General features: G+C 43.8%; 1 protein-coding gene across 1 annotated transcript in view; it reads right to left on the bottom strand.

Annotated features, from left to right (window-relative positions):
- Positions 1-7,963: 7,963 nt before the first annotated feature.
- Positions 7,964-22,625, bottom strand: part of FNDC7 (fibronectin type III domain containing 7) — a 35,645-nt gene continuing 20,983 nt past the window's right edge. The window contains exons 8-12 of the mRNA XM_029062216.2: positions 18,959-19,213; positions 16,483-16,743; positions 13,531-13,560; positions 8,362-8,428; positions 7,964-8,276 (exon numbers count right to left, since the gene is read on the bottom strand). Coding sequence (XP_028918049.2) covers positions 8,397-8,428; positions 13,531-13,560; positions 16,483-16,743; positions 18,959-19,213 — 578 coding nt within the window. The 3' untranslated portion in view covers positions 7,964-8,276; positions 8,362-8,396. The remainder of the gene's footprint in view (positions 8,277-8,361; positions 8,429-13,530; positions 13,561-16,482; positions 16,744-18,958; positions 19,214-22,625) is intronic.

Raw genomic sequence — 22,625 nt, 5'->3', positions numbered from 1 at the left:
CTATGTGCAGAGCACTGTTCTAAGCACTGGGGTAGACACGGGAATCAGGTTGTCCCACGTGGGGCTCACAGTCTTAATCCCCATTTTACAGATGAGGTAACTGAGGCAAGGAGAAGTTGTGACTTGCCTACAGTCACACAGCTGACAAGTGGCAGAGCTGAGATTCCGAACCCATGACCTCTGACTCCAAAGCCCGTGCTTTTTCCATTGAGCCATGCTGCTTCACTAGTATGTGCCAAGCACTATTCTAAGCGCTAGGGTAGATACAAGATCATCAGGTTGTCCCACATGGAGCTCACAATCTTCATCCCCATTTTACAGATGAGGTCACTGAGGCCCAGAGAAGTTGTGACATGCCCAAAGTCACACAGCTGACAAGTGGCAGAGATGGGATTAGAACCTACGACCTCTGACTCCCAAGCCCGGGCTCTTTCCACTTAGCCACTCTGATTATGGTATTTGTTAAGCACTTACTATGTGCCAGGCACTGTACTAAGCACTGGGATGGATGAAAGCAAATCAGGTTGGATACAGTTACTGTCCCACATAGGGCTCACAGTCTTATTCCCCATTTTAAAGAAGAGGTAACAGGCTCAGAGAAGTGACTTGCCTAATGTCACACGGCAGGCAAGTGGCGGAGCTGGGATTAGAACTCACGACCTTCTGACTCCCAGGCCCGTGCTCTATCTGCTACACCATGCTGCTCCCCCTATCTGACAAAGAATCAAGTGGAAACAACCACTCAAGTATCTTCAAATTACTATGTTTAGTTTAATATAAAAATGATGGTATTAAATGCCTATATGCTGAGCACCATGCTAAGAAGTTCTCCCCTGATTAGACTGTAAGCCCGTCACTGGGCAGGGATTGTCCCTATCTGTTGCCGAATTGTGCATTCCAAGCGCTTAATACAGTGCTCTGCACATAGTAAGTGCTCAAATACTATTGAATGAAATACTATTGAATGAATTTGCCCAAGATCACACACAAGGCAATATTACAGTACAACACTCTTAACGCTGAAAAGTGAGTGTCTTTTGGTTACTTCTCTAAGGTCTTTATATATTGAATGAGTATATATATTCTAAGTAGCATGGTCTAATGGATAGGGCACAGGCCTGGGAAACGGAAGGATCTGGGTTCTAATTCTGGTTCTGCCACTATTCTGCTGTATGACTTTGGACAAGTAACTTGACCTCTCTGTACCTCAGTTACCTCAGCTGTAAAATGGGGATTGAGACTTGGAGCTCCACTTGGGACAGGGATTGCGTCCAACCCGTTTTGCCTGTATCCACCCCAGTGCTTAGGACAGTTCCCAGCACATAGTAAGTGCTTAACAAATCCCATTATTAATATTGTGGTGTTATTAAAGAAGTAGCTGAAAAGGCAGAGAAGAGATGCATCCATGAAAGAGTGGCAGGGAAAAAAAGGCAGAATTTAGAAACTGTCAGTGTGGGAGTGAGATGCCAATGGTGACTCCAAATTTAACTGGGAGGATGATAGTAATAAGGAAAATAGGCAAAGCAAATGAGTTTTCTCCATTGAATTTAAGGTCCCAGCAGTTCATTCAGTTGGAGGTGTCCTGGAGATGGGATCAGATTATAAAGACAAGGGGCCAGGGCTAGTGAGGTAGGTTTGGCAGTGAGTTGTCTGCACAGAGGTTGCCGCTAAAATGATGTGAAGGGATAGAGTGTACCCTCCAATATTACCCCTGTCCCAAACTCACATATTCCTCTCCAATTCCCCTTTTAGTGACTAAAATCTGGCTTTCATCCCCTTCACTGAAACTGCAGTTCACAACCTGCTTTCTACCAAAGAAGCAGCATGGCTCAGTGGCAAGAGCCCGGGCATGGGAGACAGAGATCGTGGGTTCTAATCCCGACTCTACCACTTATCAGCTCTGTGACTTTGGGCAAGTCACTTAACTTCTCTGTGCCTCAGTTCCCTCATCTGAAAAATGGGAATTAGAACTGTGATCCCCACATGGGACAACCTGATTATCTTGTATCTGCCCAGTGCTTAGAACAGAGCTTGGCACATAGTAAGCGCTTAAATACCAAATTGTTATTATTATTACTATTATTAAATCTAACGGTCTCTACTCCATCTTAATTCTTTGTGATCTCTCAGCCACCTTTAAGCCAACACAGTTCTCTTCTGATTTTCCTCTAGCCACTCTTTCTCATTCTCCTTTGTTGACTTCTCTTCTGTCTTTCAACCCCTGTCAAGACTCTCTTTTGGATCCTCTATTATTCTCACTTTACCCTGTCAAGGGACTAACCCACTCCCACAGCTTTAACTATCACCTCCTCTCTCAAATCTTCCTAAACCCAACATCACTGCCCATCTGTAATCTCACTTCTTGCCTTACAGGGCATCACCACATGAATGTCTCGCTAGAGTATTTCTAAAACTGAACAACCCTTCCCTCCCAAAGCTGTTCTTCCACCTAACTTTCCCATTAGAGTTGACAACACCAACCTCCCTGTCTCCACATCCCACAGACTTGGCATGATTCTTGACCCCACTCTTTTAATTCTCACATTGTCTGTTGCTAAATCCTGCTGGATTTTCCATCCGATCCTCCATGTGCTTGCCATGTGACCTTAGGCAAGTCACTTAAACTTCCTTGCCCCAGTTTCGTCAGTTGTAAAATTGGAGATTCAATGTCTGCTTCCTCACCTTAGCGGTTACACATAGTGCTTTACAAATATCATTATTATTATTATTATCCACAACATTTCCCAAATTAATTATTTCCTCTCCATTCAAGCAACCACCACCCTGGTTCGGGAAATTGTTATAATCCTCCTAGACTCAGCCTCCTCTTGTTGCCCTGCTTCAAATCTCTTTCTCTTCTCCAGGCTATACTTTGCTGTTATGAACATCTTTCTAAAACACCATTCTTCACATATCTCAGTTCTTCAAAGGTCTTCAATGATGACCTATTTCTCTCCACAACAGTGAATTCCTGCCCATTGTCTTGCCGCTACTTCCCTTTCCTTTCTTTCCCCTTACTGTATACCAGCTCGCTGTCCATTCCTCCCAAGCTCACTTTTATTGTGCCTTATTTGCAGCTCTCATTTCTCCAACCCCTGACTCATGCCCTATTTCCTGGCCGGAACATCCTCCCCTTCAAATCCTCCAGGACTTGGCGCTCCCTATGTTCAAAGCCCTTCTGAAATCCCACCTCCTCTAAGAGGAAGATTTTCCTGAATACTTTTTCTTCTCCCAAGGTTTACTTCCTTCCAAATCTCATTCCAGCATTTTTGTACCACCTTGGATTCAACCTCTCATTGCACTTCTGTCCGTATTTATTTACATCTTGTTATTATGCATTTCCTTCTCCTATTTATGAACTATTTTGTCTCCTACACTATTGCATTCTTCCAAGTGAATACAGTGATCTGAACATAGTAGGTACTCAATAATATCAGTGATCAAATGGATTGGCTTCCCAAGAGAACTTAGGTAAAAGATGGAAAGTAGAGGACCCAGAGCAGAGCTTTGTGTGACACTTGCAATAAAAAATATGGGAAACATGAGACCGACAAGGAATTATCAGAGCGGTAGGAAAAGAACCTGCTGAGGAACATATCGATAAAACCAAGACTACAAAGACTTCTGAGGGGAAAGATTAGACAATTGTGTTGAAGGCAATTGAGAGGTTGAAATTAGAGCAGAGGAGCCCATTAGACTCTGGACACCTTAGTTATTGCAGTCTCGGTGAAAGGGATAGGAACAGGAGCGGAGAGATGGGATGATAGCAGGTGGGTATTTTGAGTGAGAGAGATCATTCAGCATGGGGGAGGCAAGTTTGTTCGATCATTCAGTTGTATTTATTGAGCACTTACTATGTGCAAAGCACTGTACTAAGCACTTGGGAAAGTACAACAGCAGAAACATTCCCTGTCCAAAGTGAACTTACAGTCTAGAGGAGGGAGACAGACATCAATGCAAATAAATTACAGATATGTACATAAGTGCTGTGGGGCTGGGACAGGGGAAGAACAAAAGGAGCAAGTCAAGGCAACTGAAGGGAGTGGGAGAAGAGGAAAACGGGGGGTAATCTGGGAAGGCCTCTTGAAGGAGACGTGCCTTCAATAAGGCTTTGAAGGTGGGGAGAGCAATTGTCTGTTGGATTGAGGAGGGAGGGTGTTCCAGGCCAGAGGTAGGATGTAGGCCAGGGGTCGTTGGCGAGACAGGTGAAAGGGAGACAGTGAGAAGGTTATGCTAGAGGAGCGAAGTGTGCAGGCTGCGTTGTAGAAGGGGCAAAGTGGCAGAGTGCTTTAAAACCAGTGATGAGTTTTTGTTTGGCAGAGGTGGATGGGCAACCACTGAAGTTTTTTGAAGAGCAAGGTGACATGTCCTTAACATTTTTGTAGAAAAATGATGTGGGCAGCAGACCAAAGTGTGAACTGGAGTGGGGAGAGACAGGATGTTGGGAGTTCAATAAGGAGGCTGATGGAATAGGTGGAATAGGAAGAGTGACTATATTAAAATGGTAACAGTTTGGATGGAGAGGAAAGGCGGGTTTTAGTGATGTTGTGAAGGTGGGGGCCGAGAGGCTTTAATGATTGAATATGTGGGTTGAATGAGAGAGAGGAGTTAAGAATAACGCCAAAGTTATGGGCTTGTGAGACAGGAAGCGCTGTCTACACAGGGTTTAGGTGGGAAGTCAAGGAGTTCAGTTTTGGACATCTTAAGCTTGAGGTGATGGAAGGAGATCCAAGTGGTGATGTTTTGAAATGCAAGAGGAATACAAGTGGAAATGCTTTTTAGAAGGGAAGGAGCCAGAAGAATGAGCTATTTACAGCAATAAGGTAAGGCTGGTGGGATCCAGTAAATTTTAAGAAATGAAGGAGTTGGAGTTCCTAGCCCCAGAGATCTCACATCTAGCCCCAGAAGTGTCACATCTACTTGTGCCAATCTATGGACTGTTTTAGAAACATTTGTGGAGTGTTCCTATATACTTCCATTGTATCCAAGTTGTGTTTTAAAAACATGTGCTATGGTAGAAATGATAAAAAGTAAGGGCCTTTGGGCCCCTGGACAAGGCTTCCCCCTCACCCCTCCTTATTCGGTTTCCCTCATCCTTTCCCCTCCCTTTTTCCTCCTCCTTCCACTCCTACTCTTTCTCCTCCCCCTCCTTATCTCTGGGTCGGGGCATGCGGAGGGGACTGGTGACCAGGGTGGTCTGTGGTGGTCAGTCAGCCCTCTTTTCCCACAACCAGCCGGTGGAACTAAGGGATGTTGAGGTTGGGGGCTGGGAGAGACAAGGAGAAGAGAGGAGCGGAGTACGGCCCGAGTCCCCCCAAAATCTGTGCTGTCATCACCCTAGTGGTCTCTGTGGGCTTCCACTTCATGGGCAAAGATGGCCTAGTAGAAAGAGCACAGGCTTGGAAACCTGAGGACCTGAGTTCTAATAATAATAATAATGTTAGTATTTGTTAAGCACTTACTATGTGCAGCGCAGTTCTAAGCACTGGGGTAGATACAGAGTAATCAGGTTGTCCCACGTGAGGCTCACAGTTAATCCCCATTTTACAGATGGGTAACCGAGGCACAGCGAAGTGACTTGCCCACAGTCACACAGCTGACAAGTGGCAGAGCCAGGAGTCGAACTCATGACCTCTGACTCCGAAGCCCAGGCTCTTTCCACTGAACCATGCTGCTTCTGGTTCCACCACATACCTGCTATGTGACCTTGGAAAATTCACTTGTGCCTCAGCTCTCTCATCTGCAAAATGAGGACTCAATCCCTGTTCTCCCCTCTACTTAGAATGTGAGCCCATATAATTACCCCAGTGCTTACTACAGAGCTTGAGAAATAACACAACAAATACCACAATTATTATTATTAAATGTCCATAGTGCCATTTTAGAGATGGGGCAACAACTTTATTTGAAAACTTTACTCTTCAGGGAACTGAGAATTGAAAGGGAGATCCTTATGTCCTGCACTGAAGAATGGTCCATCCATACAAGAAAGCATCTCAAATATTTGTGAGCAACAGAAGCTTTTAATTCTACATTTTTTTTCTTTTCAGGAAAAACATGTACTGATTTCCCAATAAGTAAAAGAAAAAAGATTAGGCTTAAGATTAAAAGTAATGTGCTCAAAATTTATATTGAATAATATTAGGCATTAAAAGAAGAACCATTTCAGACAATCTAAACAATGTTTCACTTTCAATGTCCTCAAATTGGAGGCAGGAAATGGACAAGTGTGAGCAGCCCAACCCTTGTGAGGTGGGAGTGCTGCTAGAGTTCAAAGTGGGATGTCCTCCCATTTCATTGCTTCCTTTCAGCTCCTCACCCCCTGCTTGCAGAGAGATGCATATGGGTCTCCATTCCCACAGCACAGTAACCACAAAGCCAGAATTCTCACGTATGTCCTCCCCTCTACCCGCAAGAACTCTGCTCTTGAGTGAAAGGTGCCTGTATTCTCCCACTCTGATTCATTCATTCAATAGCATTTATTGAGCGCTTACTATGTGCAGAGCACTGTACTAAGCGCTTGGAATGTACAATTCAGCAATAGAGACAATCGCTGCCCAATGATGGGCTTGACTCCACTCAGGCCATCCCAGATGCTGCTCTACTGAGTCCTTTCCTCCCTCCCAAAGGGTTAGTTGCCCTCAGGTTCAACCTCCAGATTCAGTGCCTTTATCAAACTTAGGTACCCTTGAAGGAGGGTCCCAGGAACCCTCGTGAGCCAAAACAGTGATCCAGAACCACCGGTGTAATCCCTCAAGCACAAAGATTTTCAAATACAGCCTGATCTGTTGAGAAAGCAGCCTGGCCTTGTGGATAGAGTACTTGTTGGTTGTGTGTGACCTTGGGCCATTTATTTAACTCCTCTTTGTCTGTTACCTCAGCTATAAAATGTGGATTAAGACTGTGTCTAACCTAATTATCCTGTAGCTACCTTTATGCTTAATAGAGTGCCTGGTACATAGTAAGCCCTTAAATAACATTAAAGAAAATGACAGTGTTGTCCCTCAAATGTGAAGGGGAATTGTCAATTCTATGGTGTTTCCAGTGATGGTGTATGGATCCAAAAGCTGAAAAAACAGGATAGAAAGAGCATCGATTCTTTTGAATTGTGGTGTTGGAGAAGATTTTTTAAATGTGGTGTTGGAGAAGACTTTTGCGAATACCATGGACTGCTTGAGAAACAAATGGATTTTGGAGTAAATGAAGCCAAAGTGGTCTTTGGAAGGCAAATGATTTAGATTAGCATATTTTTCGGACACATAATCAGTAGGACTAATTCTCTGGAGAAGACCCCAATATAATACTAAGAAGCAGCGTGGCTCAGTGGAAAGGGCATGGGCTTTGGAGGCAGAGGTCATGGGTTCGAATCCCAGCTCGGCCACTTGTGAGCTGTGTGACTCTGGGCAAGTCACTTCACTTCTGTGCCTCAGTTACCTCATCTGTAAAATGGGGATGAATGTAAAAGTGGGACAACCTGATTCCCTTGTGTCTACCCCAGCGCTTAGAACAGTGCTCTGCACATAGTAAGCGCTTAACAAATACCAACATTATTAAGAAAAGTCCAGGGAAAACATGGAAGAGACAGAACAGCAGCTAGATGGGTAGAAACCATAACAACAATAACAGAAGAACCTTTAGCAAGGTTAAGGATTATGGCACAGGACAGGACGTTCTGGAGAAAATATATCGACAGAGTCACTATGAATCGGAAATGACTCGGCACTTGATGGTAATAATGATGGTAGTAGAGGGGCTAAAATAGGGCTATCCTATGCCAAGTAGGATCTCTAGATTTCTTTATGACGAAAATGGATAATTGCTGAGTCACATCTAATGAGATCAGGAGGTTTTTTCTGATCCATAGGGTTTTAGGAATTCCAAACTTGAAACTGGCTTTTTGAGAGCCAGGCTTCTTAGCAGTAAGCAAATTCATTCAAAAGTTTCATTAGGTTAGTAAAACAAATTAACACACCACTACTTTTTTTAATGAAACATCCTGCTCCAGTTTTCTTTTTTCAAGTCAACAGAATGAAATTCCAAACATCCATCCATCCTTTTAGCTGTGGTATCCAATATGTGCCTGGCCTTCAGGTGTCCAAATAATCCTCATTTAACAGGGAGTACTTAAATTGCATGCACAGATAAAAGGACTCTGCCTTGCTAACTGAAAATTTGCAGTATTTCTTTTGGAAAAGAACGGAGAGGGTGAATTAAACTACGTTCCCTACACTAGAGTTGGCTCACCCAATGGTCTTTTCCACTCCACGTCTTCAATTCTGTGAAGAGAAAACCGTAATTTTAAAGTAGGCAATTTTCACTCAAGCTACAGATATTCAAATGTAAATGTCTGCAGTCACTCACGTGCTTGAATTTGTTTCCTTCCAGAATTCAGTGGGTCATTCAGCATTCCTCTTTCCTCTGTAAATCACTAAAAAGGGAAGGAAGCAGTTCAGGCAGAGAAAGTTGCAAACCACTACTTCTGACCGCCCCGCCCCCATATCCTTTCAAATTTCTTTGGATGAGTACTTTGGTATTCCAAGTTTATAAAGCAGTTCATAACAGTTGAGGACAGGACACTGAGTGGGTTGAAGAGGTTTACATTTCAGAGCCCCCAGAGGGACAGGGACCATGTCTAATTCCCACTGTGTATTCTTTCCCAGCACTTAGTACAGCTCTCTGCACATGACTTCTAGGGGACATTCCTAACAACTGAACAATATTTAGGATAGTTCTCTCTGTGTACACACGCTGCACAAAAGAAGATGGCATGCCTCTGAGTGGCATCCTATTTGCCAAAGAGCCGCCGTGAATGGCTTACACTCAAGGCATGACTGCAGGCTCCATCTCCTTGGTTAAGGCACTTCTGGCAGAAAGGAATTCATTTACCTAGGAGACTGTGGGGACTGGAAGAAAAATTGCTGCTGGGAGTGAGGAAATGAGTGGAGGGGGGCAAAGCAGAAGTCAGTCGGGGGCACTCGGAAGTTGAGGACTCTAAGCAGAGGAACATCTCCTGCTCCTAACCTGTGTCTTTAATCTGTCTGCCTGCCTCCCCGATTAAACTCCTCGAAGGCAGAGGCCATGTCTGATTGTTCTCTCCCAATGCTCAGTAAATGCTATTTACAGCAAGGTTTTCAAGGGAAAGAAGAAAGAAGGAAGTCAAGATGAAAGGAAGGGAAAGTAAAAATAGAGAGGGAAGTCCTTCATTTTCTAGTCTCTAACCTGTCAAAATAATTTTGCTAGTTTTTATTTTTAAAAGTTCTGGGTTACAAATGAGCTCTAGCACCACATCTTCACACTTCATTCAAAACTCAGTTTTCCCAGCAGCATAATTCCCCATTCTCCCCCAAGGGCAGTATAGGGAAAGTACTTCCCCAACTGAGAAAATTCAGAAGAGGACTGGAAGCATGTAAGGTCGTACCAACTAATAATAATTGTAGTCTTTGGTTAGCACTTACTATGTCCCAGGTACTGTACTAAGGATTGGGGTGAATGCAAACAAATTGGGTTGGACACAGTCCCTGTCCCTCTTGGGACAATATCAATCTCCATTTCACAGGTGAGGTTACTGAAGCACAGAGAAGTCAAGTGACTTTCCAAGGCCAAACAGCAAAGTAGCAGAGGCAGGATTAGAGCCCATGACCTTCTGACTCCCAGGCCATGCTGTTTCCCCTAATTATTGCAAGAGTAACTAGTGTAAGACAACTCTGCCACTTGTCAACTGTGTGACTGTGGACAAGTCACTTGATTTCTCTGTGCCTCAGTTACCTCATCTGTAAAATGGGGATTAAGACTGTGAGCCTCACGTGGGACAACCTGATTACTCTGTATCTACCCCAATGCTTAGAACAGTGCTCTGCACATAGTAAGCGCTTAACAAATACCATTTTTTTGGAAGACCTTTACAGTGACTGCCTGCCATCTTATGGGCCTTGTACCCACATAATGACCCTTTCTTCAATCTCGACACTGCAGATTGAAAATGTCTTATCTAATACAGTATAACATACTTATCTATTAGTCCAAGTGTCAAACCAAGGTGTCTGTTTAATTCCAACCTAGAAATTCAAAATGGCTTTGAGGATAGGGGGAATCAGTTAACCAAAGGGGATCTGAATTGTTAGACTGTGCTATGTTACGGTGAGCTGTGTTTTTAAGACATCCAGAGGTCCTGTTAAAAGCTGACTAGGGAATTGTAGACAAGCAATGATAAACTACATTTCCCGCAAAGGGGGAAAGTATACAACAGTAAGGGGTGGTCCTAGGTGCAATTAGTAATAGTAATTATGGTAATTAAAGTGTTAACTAAGGACTAGGGTAGGTAAGAGATATTCAAATCAATCATATTTACTGCACGCTTACTGTGTGCAGAGCACTGTACTAAGCACTTGGGAGAGTATGATATGAACATGGTCCCCATCCCCTTGGGGCTCACAGTCTAATCAGTTTGAATCCCGGCTCTGCCATATGTCAGCTGTGTGACTGTGGGCATGTCACTTCACTTCTCTGTGCCTCAGTTCCCTCAGTTACCCCATCTGTAAAATGGGGATGAAGACTGTGAGTCTCATGTGGGACAACCGGATTACCCTGTATCTACCCCAGTGCTTAGAACAGTGCTCTGCATATAGTAAGCGCTTAGCAAATACCAACATTATTAATCGAGCTCCCAGAGTTCTTTTGGGATGATGGCAGGGTGACAGAGACAAAAATCTTTCTTTCTTGTGGTACTGGTGGAGTAAAGTGCTTCTTCAGCTCTGAGGGAACCGGAAGAGTGAAGCAGGTTTCGCATGGTAAGAAGTCCTATCTCCTAATTAACTGATGGTAAAGTAGGCCAGGGAATTAGGGGTTGATGATCTATTTTGGGGGTTTTTTGAGAAGGATAAATCTTTGTGGTTTTAACTCTCTATTTAAATTCACTTTCTTGCATTCTTGTTGATTGCATCTCTGATTAACATTTGTTAGCAGACCTGCTTCATCTGAGTTTTAGAGCTTTTCAAATAACTGTCAGAATTCCCTTTTGGATTCTGGCCAGATCAATCAATTGTATTTATTGAGCCTTACTATGCGCAGAGCACTGTAATAATAATAATAATGGTGGTATTTGTTAAGCACTTACTATGTGCCAAGCACTGTTCTAAGTGCTGGGGGGATACAAGGTGATCAGGTTGTCCCACGTGGGGCTCACAGTTTTAATCCCCATTTTACAGATGAGGTAACTGAGGCCCAGATAAGTGAAGTGACTTGCCCAAAGTCACACAGCTGGCAAGTGGTGGAGAATAGCGTGGCTCAGTGGAAAGAGCCCGGGCTTGGGAGTCAGAGGTCATGGGTTCGAATTCCGGCTCTGCCACTTGTCAACTGTGTGACTTAGGGCAAGTCACTTAACTTCTCTGTGCCTCAGTTACCTCATTTGTAAAATGGGGATTAAGACTGTGAGCCTCACATGGGACAACCTGATTACCCTGCATCTACCCCAGCACTTAGAACAGTGCTCTGCACATAGTAAGTGCTTAACAAATACCAACATTATTATTATTATTATTATTAACTCATGACCTCTGACTCCCAAGCCCGGGCTCTTTCCACTGAGCCATGCTGCTTCTCAGTTGGTATTTGTTAAGCACTGTTTTAAGCACTGGGGTAGATACAAGGTATTCAGGTTGTCCCACAAGGGGCTCAGTCTTAATCCCCATTTTACAGATGAGGGAACTGAGGCACAGAGAATGAAGTGACTTGCCCAAAGTCACAGAGCTGACAAGTAGTGGAGCGGGATTAGAACCCTCGACCTCTGGCTCCCAAGCTCATGCTCTTTCCACTAAGCCACACTGCTTCTCACTAAGTGCTTGTTAGAGTACGCTATAACTGAGTTGATAAACATGTTCCCTGTCCACATTTTCTTCATTCTTTGGTTTCTCCTTCTAGGTACTTTAGCAAGATGGCCCCTCCCTCACAGAATGACTGAGCCTAACATGGAATATCTAAATAAACTATTCCATTTTTTAATGGCATTTGTTAAGTGTTTACTTTGTGCTACACACTGTTAATGTTGGTATTTGTTAAGTGCTTACTATGTGCAGAGCACTGTTCTAAGCATTGGGGTAGATATAGGGTAATCAGGGTGTCCCATGTGAGGCTCACAATCTTCATCCCCATTTTACAGATGAGGTAACTAAGGCACAGAGAAGTTAAGTGACTTGCCCACAGTCATACAGCTGACAAGTGGCAGATCCGAGATTCGAACCTAAGCCCAGGCTCTTTCCACTGAGCCACGCACGCTGTTCTAAGCATTGGGGTGGGTACAAGGTAATCAGGTTGGACACAGTCCATGTCTGACATGAGGCTCATGGTTTTAATCCCCATTTTTCAGATGAGGTAATTTAGGCACAGAGAAGTTAAGTGACTTGCCTAAGTACCTGAGTTGAAAATTAGGGGTTGGGTTTAGCAGATCTGTTAGAGAGCCATCTGTGGAGAAGACACTTAAAGGAAGTCAGTCTGATGCCTCTAAACTCTAAGCTCATCTCTAGTCTGAGCTCATTGTGGGCAGGTTCTGTCACTGCTTATTGTTGTACTGTACTTTCCCAAGCGCTCAGTACAGTGCTCTGCACACAGTAAGCACTTAGTAAATATGATTGAATGAATGAATTAATGAATGCTGAGCCTTCAGGGCCTGTCCCATACCTGTTACATGGGCATTGGGGACATGGTCATTACAGTGGCAGTGGGGAGTAATGTGATGTGATGATGGTATTTGTTTAGCTTTTACTATGTGTCAAGCACTGTCCTAAGCGCTGCAGTAGATACAACTTAAATTGGATACAGTCCCTGTCCCACATGGGGCTCACAATCTCAATCTCCATTTTACAGGTGAGATAACTGAGATCCAGAGAAGTGAAGTGATTTGCCCAAAATCACACAGCAAAGTGACAGAGCAGGGATTAGGACCCGTGACCTTCTGAGTCCTAGGCCGAGCTCTATCTACTTTGCAACACTGCTTCCCTAAGCCTTCTAGGGAGGGGGACAATGCAGTGTTTCTAGGTAAGAGGGGTTTGGGAAATCCAGTTTGGTTGAGCCCAGCCCTGATCTGGAGAGTCTTTAGGAAAAGAGAAGCTGCAAGGGTTCAGATCTGCTGCTCTGAGCGTGTGTGTGTTGGGGTAGGGGGGAGATGGAAGGGGGTGGAGGAGGCAGTGACCCTGTAACTGAACTGGTGTGTCACACTTCATTCATTCAATCTTATTTATTGAGCGCTTACTGTGTGCAGAGTACCGTACTAAGTGCTTGGGAACGTACAATACAGCAATAAAGACAATTCCTGCCCACAACAAGCTCACAGTCTGGGGTCGGGGTGGGGAAGTGGCACTTCACCACACTTTAGAGGTGGGTGGTGGCTTAATAGCATTCACTTCTCAGAAGGCCCCTGTGAATGCTAAAATAGAGCGGCCTGGGGTGTTCCCGAATTCCTGAGGGGCGCTGAATAGGAACACATCCTGCGATTTTTTATTTTTATTTTTTAGCGAGAAGTGGACAGAAAGACCTTACCCATTCCAACAGAACTTCCAGAACAGGTTACTGTAATAAAGCACATGGATAATCACATGATTAGTGAGAGGAACCAGTAACTTAGTTCATTTTCATTCTTCAAAATACAGTATTTTGAAGAAATAAACACATCAGAACTCATGAGCTTTAAAAATGGATGGAGAGGATAAAGGGGGACAAAATCAACTTGGAAGAGGGTCCTTATTCCCTGAGTTTGAGATGTCCACTTCCTAGATCACTGGGAAACTTCAAGTTGGCTCCTAGAAATTGAATTTCATTCATTTATTCATTCAATAGTATTTATTGAGCGCTTACTATGTGCAGAACACTGTACTAAGTGCTTGGAATGTACAATTTGATAGTGTGTGCTTAACAAATATCAGAGTTAGTAGTAGTAGGATGAGAACACAGGTTCTTTGACTCAGGCCCAGCCTCTTTCCAAAAGGTCATCCTACTCTAAAACCCCAATCAATCAAACAGCGGCATTTATCAAGCACTTACTGTGTGTAAGGCACTGTACTATGTGCTTGGGAGAGTACAGTACAACAGAGTCGGTAAACACATTCCCTGCCACAACAAGCTTACAGTCTGGAGGGGAAGCCAGAGATTAATATAAATAAATGACAGATGTGTACATAAGTGCTGTGGGGCTGAGGGTGGGGTGAATTCCAAATGCCCAAAGAATACTAAATCCTAGTGTTTTTTTCCTCCACGTCATTTCCAGGATCTGCTCCTTCTTCCTTCCAAACAGCCACGACACTGGTCCAGGCACTTTTCATAGCTCAGCTCTTGTTCTTTGAATCAGCCTCCTCACTGATTTCCCTGCCTCCATTTCCCCCAGTTTCCAGTCCATATTTCACTCTGCTGCCTCAATCATTTTTCTAAAATGTCATTCTGCACGTATTCCTCCACTCCTAAAAATCCTCCAACAGATTCTCCTACTTGTCTACTCTCTTCTTCCACTAAAACTTGGCTTGCACTCTTCATTCCTCTCAAGCTAATCTATTCACCGTGCCTCATTCCCATTTCCCTGCTACTGACCTCTTACCCGCACTCTTCCCACCTCTTACCCAGACCCGTTCCCCTTCCGGGGACTCCTTCCCCTTTCAAATCCTATAGACCACAGCTCTTCCATCTTCAAAGTCCTCTGGAAATCACATCTCCTCCAAGAGCCCTTCCCCAGTTATTTAATAATAATAATAATAATAATACTAATGATGGTATTTGTTAAGTGCTTACTCTGTGCCAAGCACTGTTCTGAGCGCTGGTTTGATACAAGGTATCAGGTTGTCCCCCATGGGGCTCACAGTCTTAATTCCCATTTTACAGATGAGGTAGCTGAGGCACAGAGAAGTGAAGTGACTTGCCCAAAGTCACAATGGATAAGTGTTAGACCTGGGATTAGAACCCACGACCTCTGACTCCCAAGCCCGGGCTCTTTCCACTAAGTCACGCTGCTTCTTCTTACCTCTTCTCAGGCTATATGCCCCCAACTGCCACTTAAGCACTTCTGTAATAATAATAATAATTATGGTATTTGTTAAGTGCTTACTAAGTGCCAGGCACTGTACTAAGAGATGGGGTGGATATAAGCAAATCAGGTTGGACACAGTCCCTGTCCCATGTAGGGCTCGCTGTCTCCATTCCCATTTTACAGATGAAGTAACTGAGGCAAAGAAAAGTGAAGTGACTTGCCCTAGGTCACACAACAGACAAGTGGAGGAGCAGTATTAGAACGCATAACCTTCTGACTCCCAAGTCCATGCTCTATCCACTACACCATGCTGCGTCTGTACTCTCTGAACATTCATGAACTCAAAGCTCCCAAGGTGCTGATGTACATATCAATCAATAGTAACTGAGTGCGTACTATATGCAGAGCACTGTACTAAGTGCTTGGGAGAGTGCAATACAACAGAATTAGAAGACATATTCCCTGCCCATTACATATCTTGCAAACCTTATGATTTAAACACTAAATTATGAACATATCCCCTTTTTCTCTTTCCTCCTATATGTAAATTGTTTTAAAGGAAGCAGTGTGGCCTATGCATAGACAGAAGACTTGGGTTCCAATCCTGGCTCTGCCAGTTGTCAGTCTTGTGACCTTGGGCAAGGCACATAACTTCTCTGTGCCTCAGCTACCTCATCTGTAAAATGTGAATTAAATCTTCCTCCCTGAATTAAACTGTGAGCCCCAAGTCGGACAGGGACTGTGTCCAACCTATCTTGTATTTACCCCAACACTTAGTACAGTGCCTGGCATAGAGTAAGCACTTCCAGACTACCACAGGAAAAAAAAAAGTGTTTTCCCCTGCTAGAATTAAAGATACTTGAAGGCAGAGATCATGTCTACTGACTCCGTTGTTCTTTCCCGAGCACTCTGCATTGCAAGAAGGAGTTGCCTGGGTTTCCTTTCTCTTTCTTACATCCAAAGATGGTGTGTTTGTTCTGTTAGTCTTTTCATGTTCCATTTTTTTAAAATATCCGAAAGCATTCTGAGTCAGTCATGTTCACTGAGTGCTTACTGTGTGCAGAGCATTGTATTAAATGCTTGGGAGAGTACAATACACAATAAACTGACATATTCCTTGCTCACGAGCTTTCAGTCTAGAGCTTGCTGACATTTAGCTTGGGCCTTAACACATCCCTGCATCCCCCTCACCCCTAGAGTGGTGGAAGGCAGGCAGGTTTTGACTCGCTAAAGTTTTCCATCCATCCCTGGTTATAATACTTTCAACCACCTATTTCTCCCCGATTCCACTGAAAACTGCATTTGCGTCAGGACTATAAGAACAAGCTCACCTGATGCTTATCACATGACCACTTGGGTAGGTAAATTGGCAAATTTCTCCCAGGACATAAGCATGAGCTAGGTGAAGTTACTAGGAATTTTATGTTTTGTCCCAGTAACAATCCTGATGTGGTCTAAGCCATAATAAATTGCTTTACCTGAATATATCCTCTTAGGGCAGAATGTGAATTTCACATTTGAGTCAGCAACTGGAGAGATCACAACTGTGTATACATCTCCACAGGGTAACTCCATGACATCACAATAACTGAAACTGGAATTTGGGGCACAAGGAAAAATGCCTTTTGATCCATAAAGATGTATGCTGAAGTTTTCTAACCCTTCAGAGGCACGCCAATAGATCCGAATACCACTGTTGTTCAGTCTATATAACTTCATTCCTGAGGGGCAGCAAGCACCTAAGAGGTACACGGAAGACAGTAACTATTTCAGAAGCATAAACACTGCCTGGTTTTTCTCTTGGAAAAAAAAATGATCCAAGATACAAGCATTCTATAAATAAAAATGAAGATGCAAACACACAATGAAAGACAAGCATTTTATAGGATATTAGGGTGACAATCTTATTTAAAAAAAACAAAACCACACTACTGGCCCACGGGATTCGAATTTAAAAAGCAATGGGTTACCTTGTTTCTACCCCAGCGCTTAGAACTTTGTTTGGCACATAGTAAGTGCTTAACAAATATCATCATCATCATTTAGGTAAAATGTATATTTTCTGACTTTCCGTTCCCTTCTTTCTTGATGGTTTTCCATGAAAATCTTCATTTGTGTGGTGATGACTGCAAATAGATGCCTTGTTTTTAATGGTATTTGGTAAGTGCTTATTACTGGCCAGGCTCTAAACTAAGCACTAGAGTAGATACGAGAATATAAGATTGGACACTGTCCTCTGTTTTAGGGGCTGCCTGTCCTCTGTCTTAGAGCTGCCTACCTGCAGAGTTTCCAGGACTCTACCAGTCTCGACTACAAGAGGAAGAATCAAGAAGGGGCCTACCCATTCCATTCCTAGCTTGGCCAGTGGCTAGTCAGTGGAAGGCTATCTGCTATAAGTCAAAACGCACCTGTGCTGGGCAGCAGCGACACGGGAGAGAGTAGAGGGTGGAGGCTCAGGTTTACTGCACGGGAGGAGGCAACGGTAAACCACTTCCGTATTTTTACCAAGAAAACTCTATGGATACACTAACAATATGACTGCAGATGGAGGTGGGGCATTCTGGGAGAGACGAGTCCACGGCGTCGCTATGGGTCAGACACGACTCGACAGCATAAGACAACAACAACAGTCCATAACCCACATGGATCTTCATTTTACAGATGAGGTAATTGAGGCACGGAGATTAAATGACCTGCCCAAGATCACACAGAAGGAAAGTGGCGAAGCTGCATTAGAACCCATCTCCCCTGACTTCCAGCCCTGTGCTCTATCCATTAGGCCAAACAGCTTCTCACAGGCCTCTCTACTTTTCACATGCTTTTGTTCTCTTAGCTGTGTGAGAACAATGAAAGAAATAGATAATGGCCAGGAGGAAAAAGTGACATGGGTAAATATGAGTAAGGCAGTTGCAAATTTTATAGGTTAAGTAGAATTTTGGGGGTCAAATAAGACTGCATTTCTATAAACTAGAAGTTTCTTAGAGTAATACGGTAAAACGTGTGGATGTCCATTGTTTAAAGGGGATTAACTCATTGGTGTTCAATAGTAAAGACTGTTATCTTGTCCTGTCTTATGCTGTCGAGTCGTCTCCGACCCATAGCAACTTCATGGACACATCTCTCCCAAAACGCTCCACCTCCATCTATCTGCAATCGTTCTGGTAGGGCATCTGTAGAGTTTTCTTGGTAAAAATACAGAAGTGGTTTACCACTGCCTCCTTCCATACAGTAAACTTGAGTCTACCCTCTCGATTCTCTCCCCTGCCTCTGCTGCCCAGCACAGGTGAGTTTGACTGGTAGAGATTGCCTTCTACTCCTAGCCACCGGCCAAGCTATGAATACAATGGGTAAACCTCTGCTTGACTCGCCCTCCTGTAGTCGAGACCAGTAGAGTACTGAAAACTCTCCAGAAGTGACCCACAGAGAGGATACTCTGTTATACTAGGCTTTAAAATGAAGAATAATCATCACCTAGGGATCAGTAAATCAGACTCCACTTATCCAAGGTAGCAAACGTGTGTGGAAGGGGAGGAGGAGTTGTGACTTTGGGTTATATGGATGGAGCAATGGGGTTTTTTGTTTTTAAATTTTTTTCAGTGATTTTTCTCATGAAACTGCTCAACTACCAGCCTTCCCTCTCCAGCTATCAATCCCCTTTATCGCCATCCTGCTCATCTGAAACCAGGTAAACCATCACTCTCCTTCCACCTTCTTCATGAGAGACATCAGAGAGCAGTTCACCAAAACCAAGTGACCGGTTAATACGGGCACGTGCAAAGCACAAAATTAGAATTTTAGGCAACTTGATGAATTTGGAGTACAACTACAAACAAACAAATCACGTGGCATAATTTCTTTTGCCATTATAATGGGTCAAAGTCTTGATCCATGTCAAAAATTCTTATTGATGGAAAGATTCACTGTTGAGGGATTTGAGATTTAGCCTGTACTTACTGGAGGAATAACTTTGATAGGTGCAGTTGGAGGTCATGCCTGTAGCACTTATTGCTTTCAGTGCCACAGTGTAGTTGGTCCCACAAGAAATACATCCCAGTTGGCAGTGATGTTGAAGAGTGTGACATCTGGATTGGCCTCTGAGGGATTCCAGAATTGTCATATACGTTTGTGCCCCAATCCCAGCAGTCCAGCTGACGTTGGTTACAGATTGGGTGACTTGAGTTACTGTCAGGCCAACTGGGCAACATGGAGCTAAAAAGAAAAACCACAAGAAAGAGAGACAATATTATTTCACACCTGCTCAATGGTCATTCTGGAAATATTTTCAAGTAGCTGTTTTGGGTGTGTTTCGTTAAGATGAATGCAAAAATGTCCAGTTTACCGATGAGAATGTTTTCCTCACTACACTACATTATCTAATGCAAATGTCCCCTTTATCTAAAGGTTAGTCAAGAAATGGTCTGAATTTCTCTTTACCTCACAGGGAAGCAGCGTAGCCTATTGGATAAAGCATAGGCCTGGGAGTCAGAGTCTCTGGATTCTAATTCCAGCTCTGCCACGTGTCTCACTTGTCTGCTGGGTGACTTTGGGTTATCTGTTTAACTCCTCTGTGCCTCAGTTACTTCATCTGTAAAATGGGGATTAAGACTGTGAGCCCCATGTGGGTCATAAACTGTGTACAACCTGATTAGCTTGTATCTACCCCAAAACTTAGTACAGTGCTTGGCATTTATTTATTTATATTAATGTCTGTCATCCCACTAGACTTGTAAACTCATTATGGGCATGGAGTATGTCTGTTATATTGTTACATCTCACTTTCCCAAGTGCTGAGTACAGTGCTCTGCACAGAGTAAGCGCTCACTAATTATGATTTACTGACTCTCTGACCGGCACATAGTATGTACTTAACAAAAAAAAAAAGGTGGGGGGAGGGTTGTGAAGATAAAGTGATAAAATCTGAAAACACTTTGAAACAGGTCAGTACTCTAAAAAACAAAAAAGAAGGTAACATAATAATAGTGAATGATGTGAACAAATTAGGTCATAAAAAATCTCCCACAAGTTTTCAAACTGAGATCTGTCCACTATTTTCACTGCCTCATAATTCCCTGACTCACAGAAGTCTCATACTTCGACTAACAATCCCAATTGGATTCTAAAGATAGTGTGCAGGCAAATTATTTTTAATTTGATGAAAGACACTTATTCCATGTATACCCTGCCAATGTAAATTGAAAAATCAGAATGTCTGTGATCTTCCCCGTCATTTAAAATGCTATTCTTACAGTTGAAGAACAGCCTTCAAGTCCCATGAGGAACAGGGACCATGCCTAATGCCCACCTGTATATTCACCACCAGCGCATAGTATAGTGTTCTGCACACTGCAAGCATTTAATAAATGTTATTGTTATTACCACTACTCAAGTTTTGAGCCTATTGATCCACTTGTATATTATCCAGTTTTTTTGCTTTTCTTTCTCCTTCTGTTGTCCTTCTTTCGGGTATTTCACTGCTTCAATCAATCAACTGTATTTACTGAGCACTTACTGTGTGCAGGGCACTGTACTAAGCACTTGGGAGAGTAATAATTTATAATTTTGGTATTTGTTAAGCGCTTTCTTATGTGCCAAGCACTGTTCTAAGTACTGGGTAGATACAAGGTAATCGGGTTGTCCCATGGGGGGGCTCACAGTCTTCATCCCCATTTTCCAGGTGAGGTAACTGAGGCACAGAGAAATGACGTGACTTGCCCAAAGTCACAGAGCAGACAAGTTGCAGAGTTGGGATTAGAACCCACGACCTCTGACTCCCAAGTTCGTGCTCTTTCCACTGAGCCACGCTGCTTCTCGTACATTATAACAGAGAGTACAATATAACAGAGTTAGTAGACACGCTCCCTGACCATAACGAGCTTACAGTTTAGAGGGGGAGACAGAAATTAATATAAATCAATAAATTATATAAGTGCTGTGGGGTTGAAGGAGGGGTGAATAAAGGGTGCAAATCTGCAAAGGCGATGCAGAAGGGAAGGGGAAAAGAGTTGGGGAGGACAAAGAGAGGAGAGTAAACTTAAATCAATTTGGATTGTTACTTGTGTTAGCCATTTGGGCCAAAGGTGTGATGAGGTTGAAGCTGTTAGCTACAATAATGTTGTGCTGTCTATGGATTTCAGTTAATACCCCAGGATCCTGAGACCGTGACCAAGAGGCAGAACAGGGACCTAATAATGTTGGTATTTGTTAAGCTCTTACTATGTGCCGAGCACTGTTCTAAGCGCTGGGGTAGACATAGGGGAATCAGGTTGTCCCACGTGGGGCTCACAGTCTTAATCCCCATTTTACAGATGAGGGAACTGAGGCACAGAGAAGTTAAGTGACTTGCCCACAGTCACACGGCCGACAAGTGGACCTGGAGTGCACCAAGGAGAAAACAACGTTGGCCTATGAACAGACCACTTGTTGGGGCTCACCTAGTCAGCCAGAACAGCTTCTAACCAATTGCTAACATTCGCCCATTATTAGCTAACGACTTGGTACATCTGTCCATTACCTTGGGGATCCTCCCCCCACCCCCCCGCCCCAGGCCTCCAGTTATCCTACTCTTGTTTTTCTCACCCAACACCTCCCCTCCCTTTCTTTTCCCACACCAGCCCCTCAGCTCACTCCCAACTACCCCCAACCCTATCATACTTCCCCAGTGACACCCTTCATCCCCTTCCCCCGAACCACCTCCTTCAGCTAACTCCCATCCAACAACCCCTTCCTATCCCTCGCCCCATCCCTTCCCTCCACACCTCCCCGACAGCCTCAGCCAAGTGTGGCCTGTGGAACCACCACTCCATGATGGGAAAGCTTTCCTGAATTCTTGGCATGTTCCTGACACACTGCTTCTCCTTGCCATTACTAAAACCTGGCTCATTCCAGATGACAGTCTCCCCTGCTGCTTTTGCCAGCAGCTGGGGCGGGGACATCTTCTCCCAATCCCTAAGACTCACTGGGAAGTGGGCTTCCTTCTTGCTTCCCAATGCCACTTTAGCATCATCCCTCTCTTCTCCTTCCTTTGAAGTCCATATCATCCACCTCTACCACCCACTCCAATTACTAGTCACAAGCACCTACTGCCTACCAGTTTACTTCCAAGCACTTAAATAATAATGTTGGTATTTGTTAAGCGCTTACTAAGTGCAGAACACTGTTCTAAGCGCTGGGGTAGATACAGAGGAATGAGGTTGTCCCACGTGAGGCTCACAGTCTTCATCCCCATTTTACAGATGAGGGAACTGAGGCCCAGAGAAGTGAAGTGACTTGCCCACAGTCACACAGCTGACAAGGGGCAGAGTCGGGATTCGAACCCATGACCTCCGACTCCCAAACCCGGACTCTTTCCACTGAGCCACACTGCTTCTCTAAAAACACTGCTCTGCATGTAGTGCTCAATAAATTTGACTGATTAATAGCAAAGCTCTTTCCTGATGCCTTAAGTGGGAGTTGGCAATATATACATACATGAATCCTACCTGTCCAAGACTGTGAGCCCCTTGTTCATTCATTCATTCATTCATTCATTCATTCATTAGTATTTATTGAGCGCTTACTATGTGCAGAGCACTGTACTAAGTGCTTGGAATGTACAAATCGGCAACAGATAGAGACAGTCCCT

This window comes from Ornithorhynchus anatinus, chromosome 4, assembly GCF_004115215.2.
Source record: "Ornithorhynchus anatinus isolate Pmale09 chromosome 4, mOrnAna1.pri.v4, whole genome shotgun sequence".
Classification (NCBI taxonomy): Eukaryota; Metazoa; Chordata; class Mammalia; order Monotremata; family Ornithorhynchidae; genus Ornithorhynchus; species Ornithorhynchus anatinus.
The sequence above is the reverse complement of the archived record's forward strand: the minus strand, read 5'-3'. Positions and strand labels throughout refer to the sequence as shown.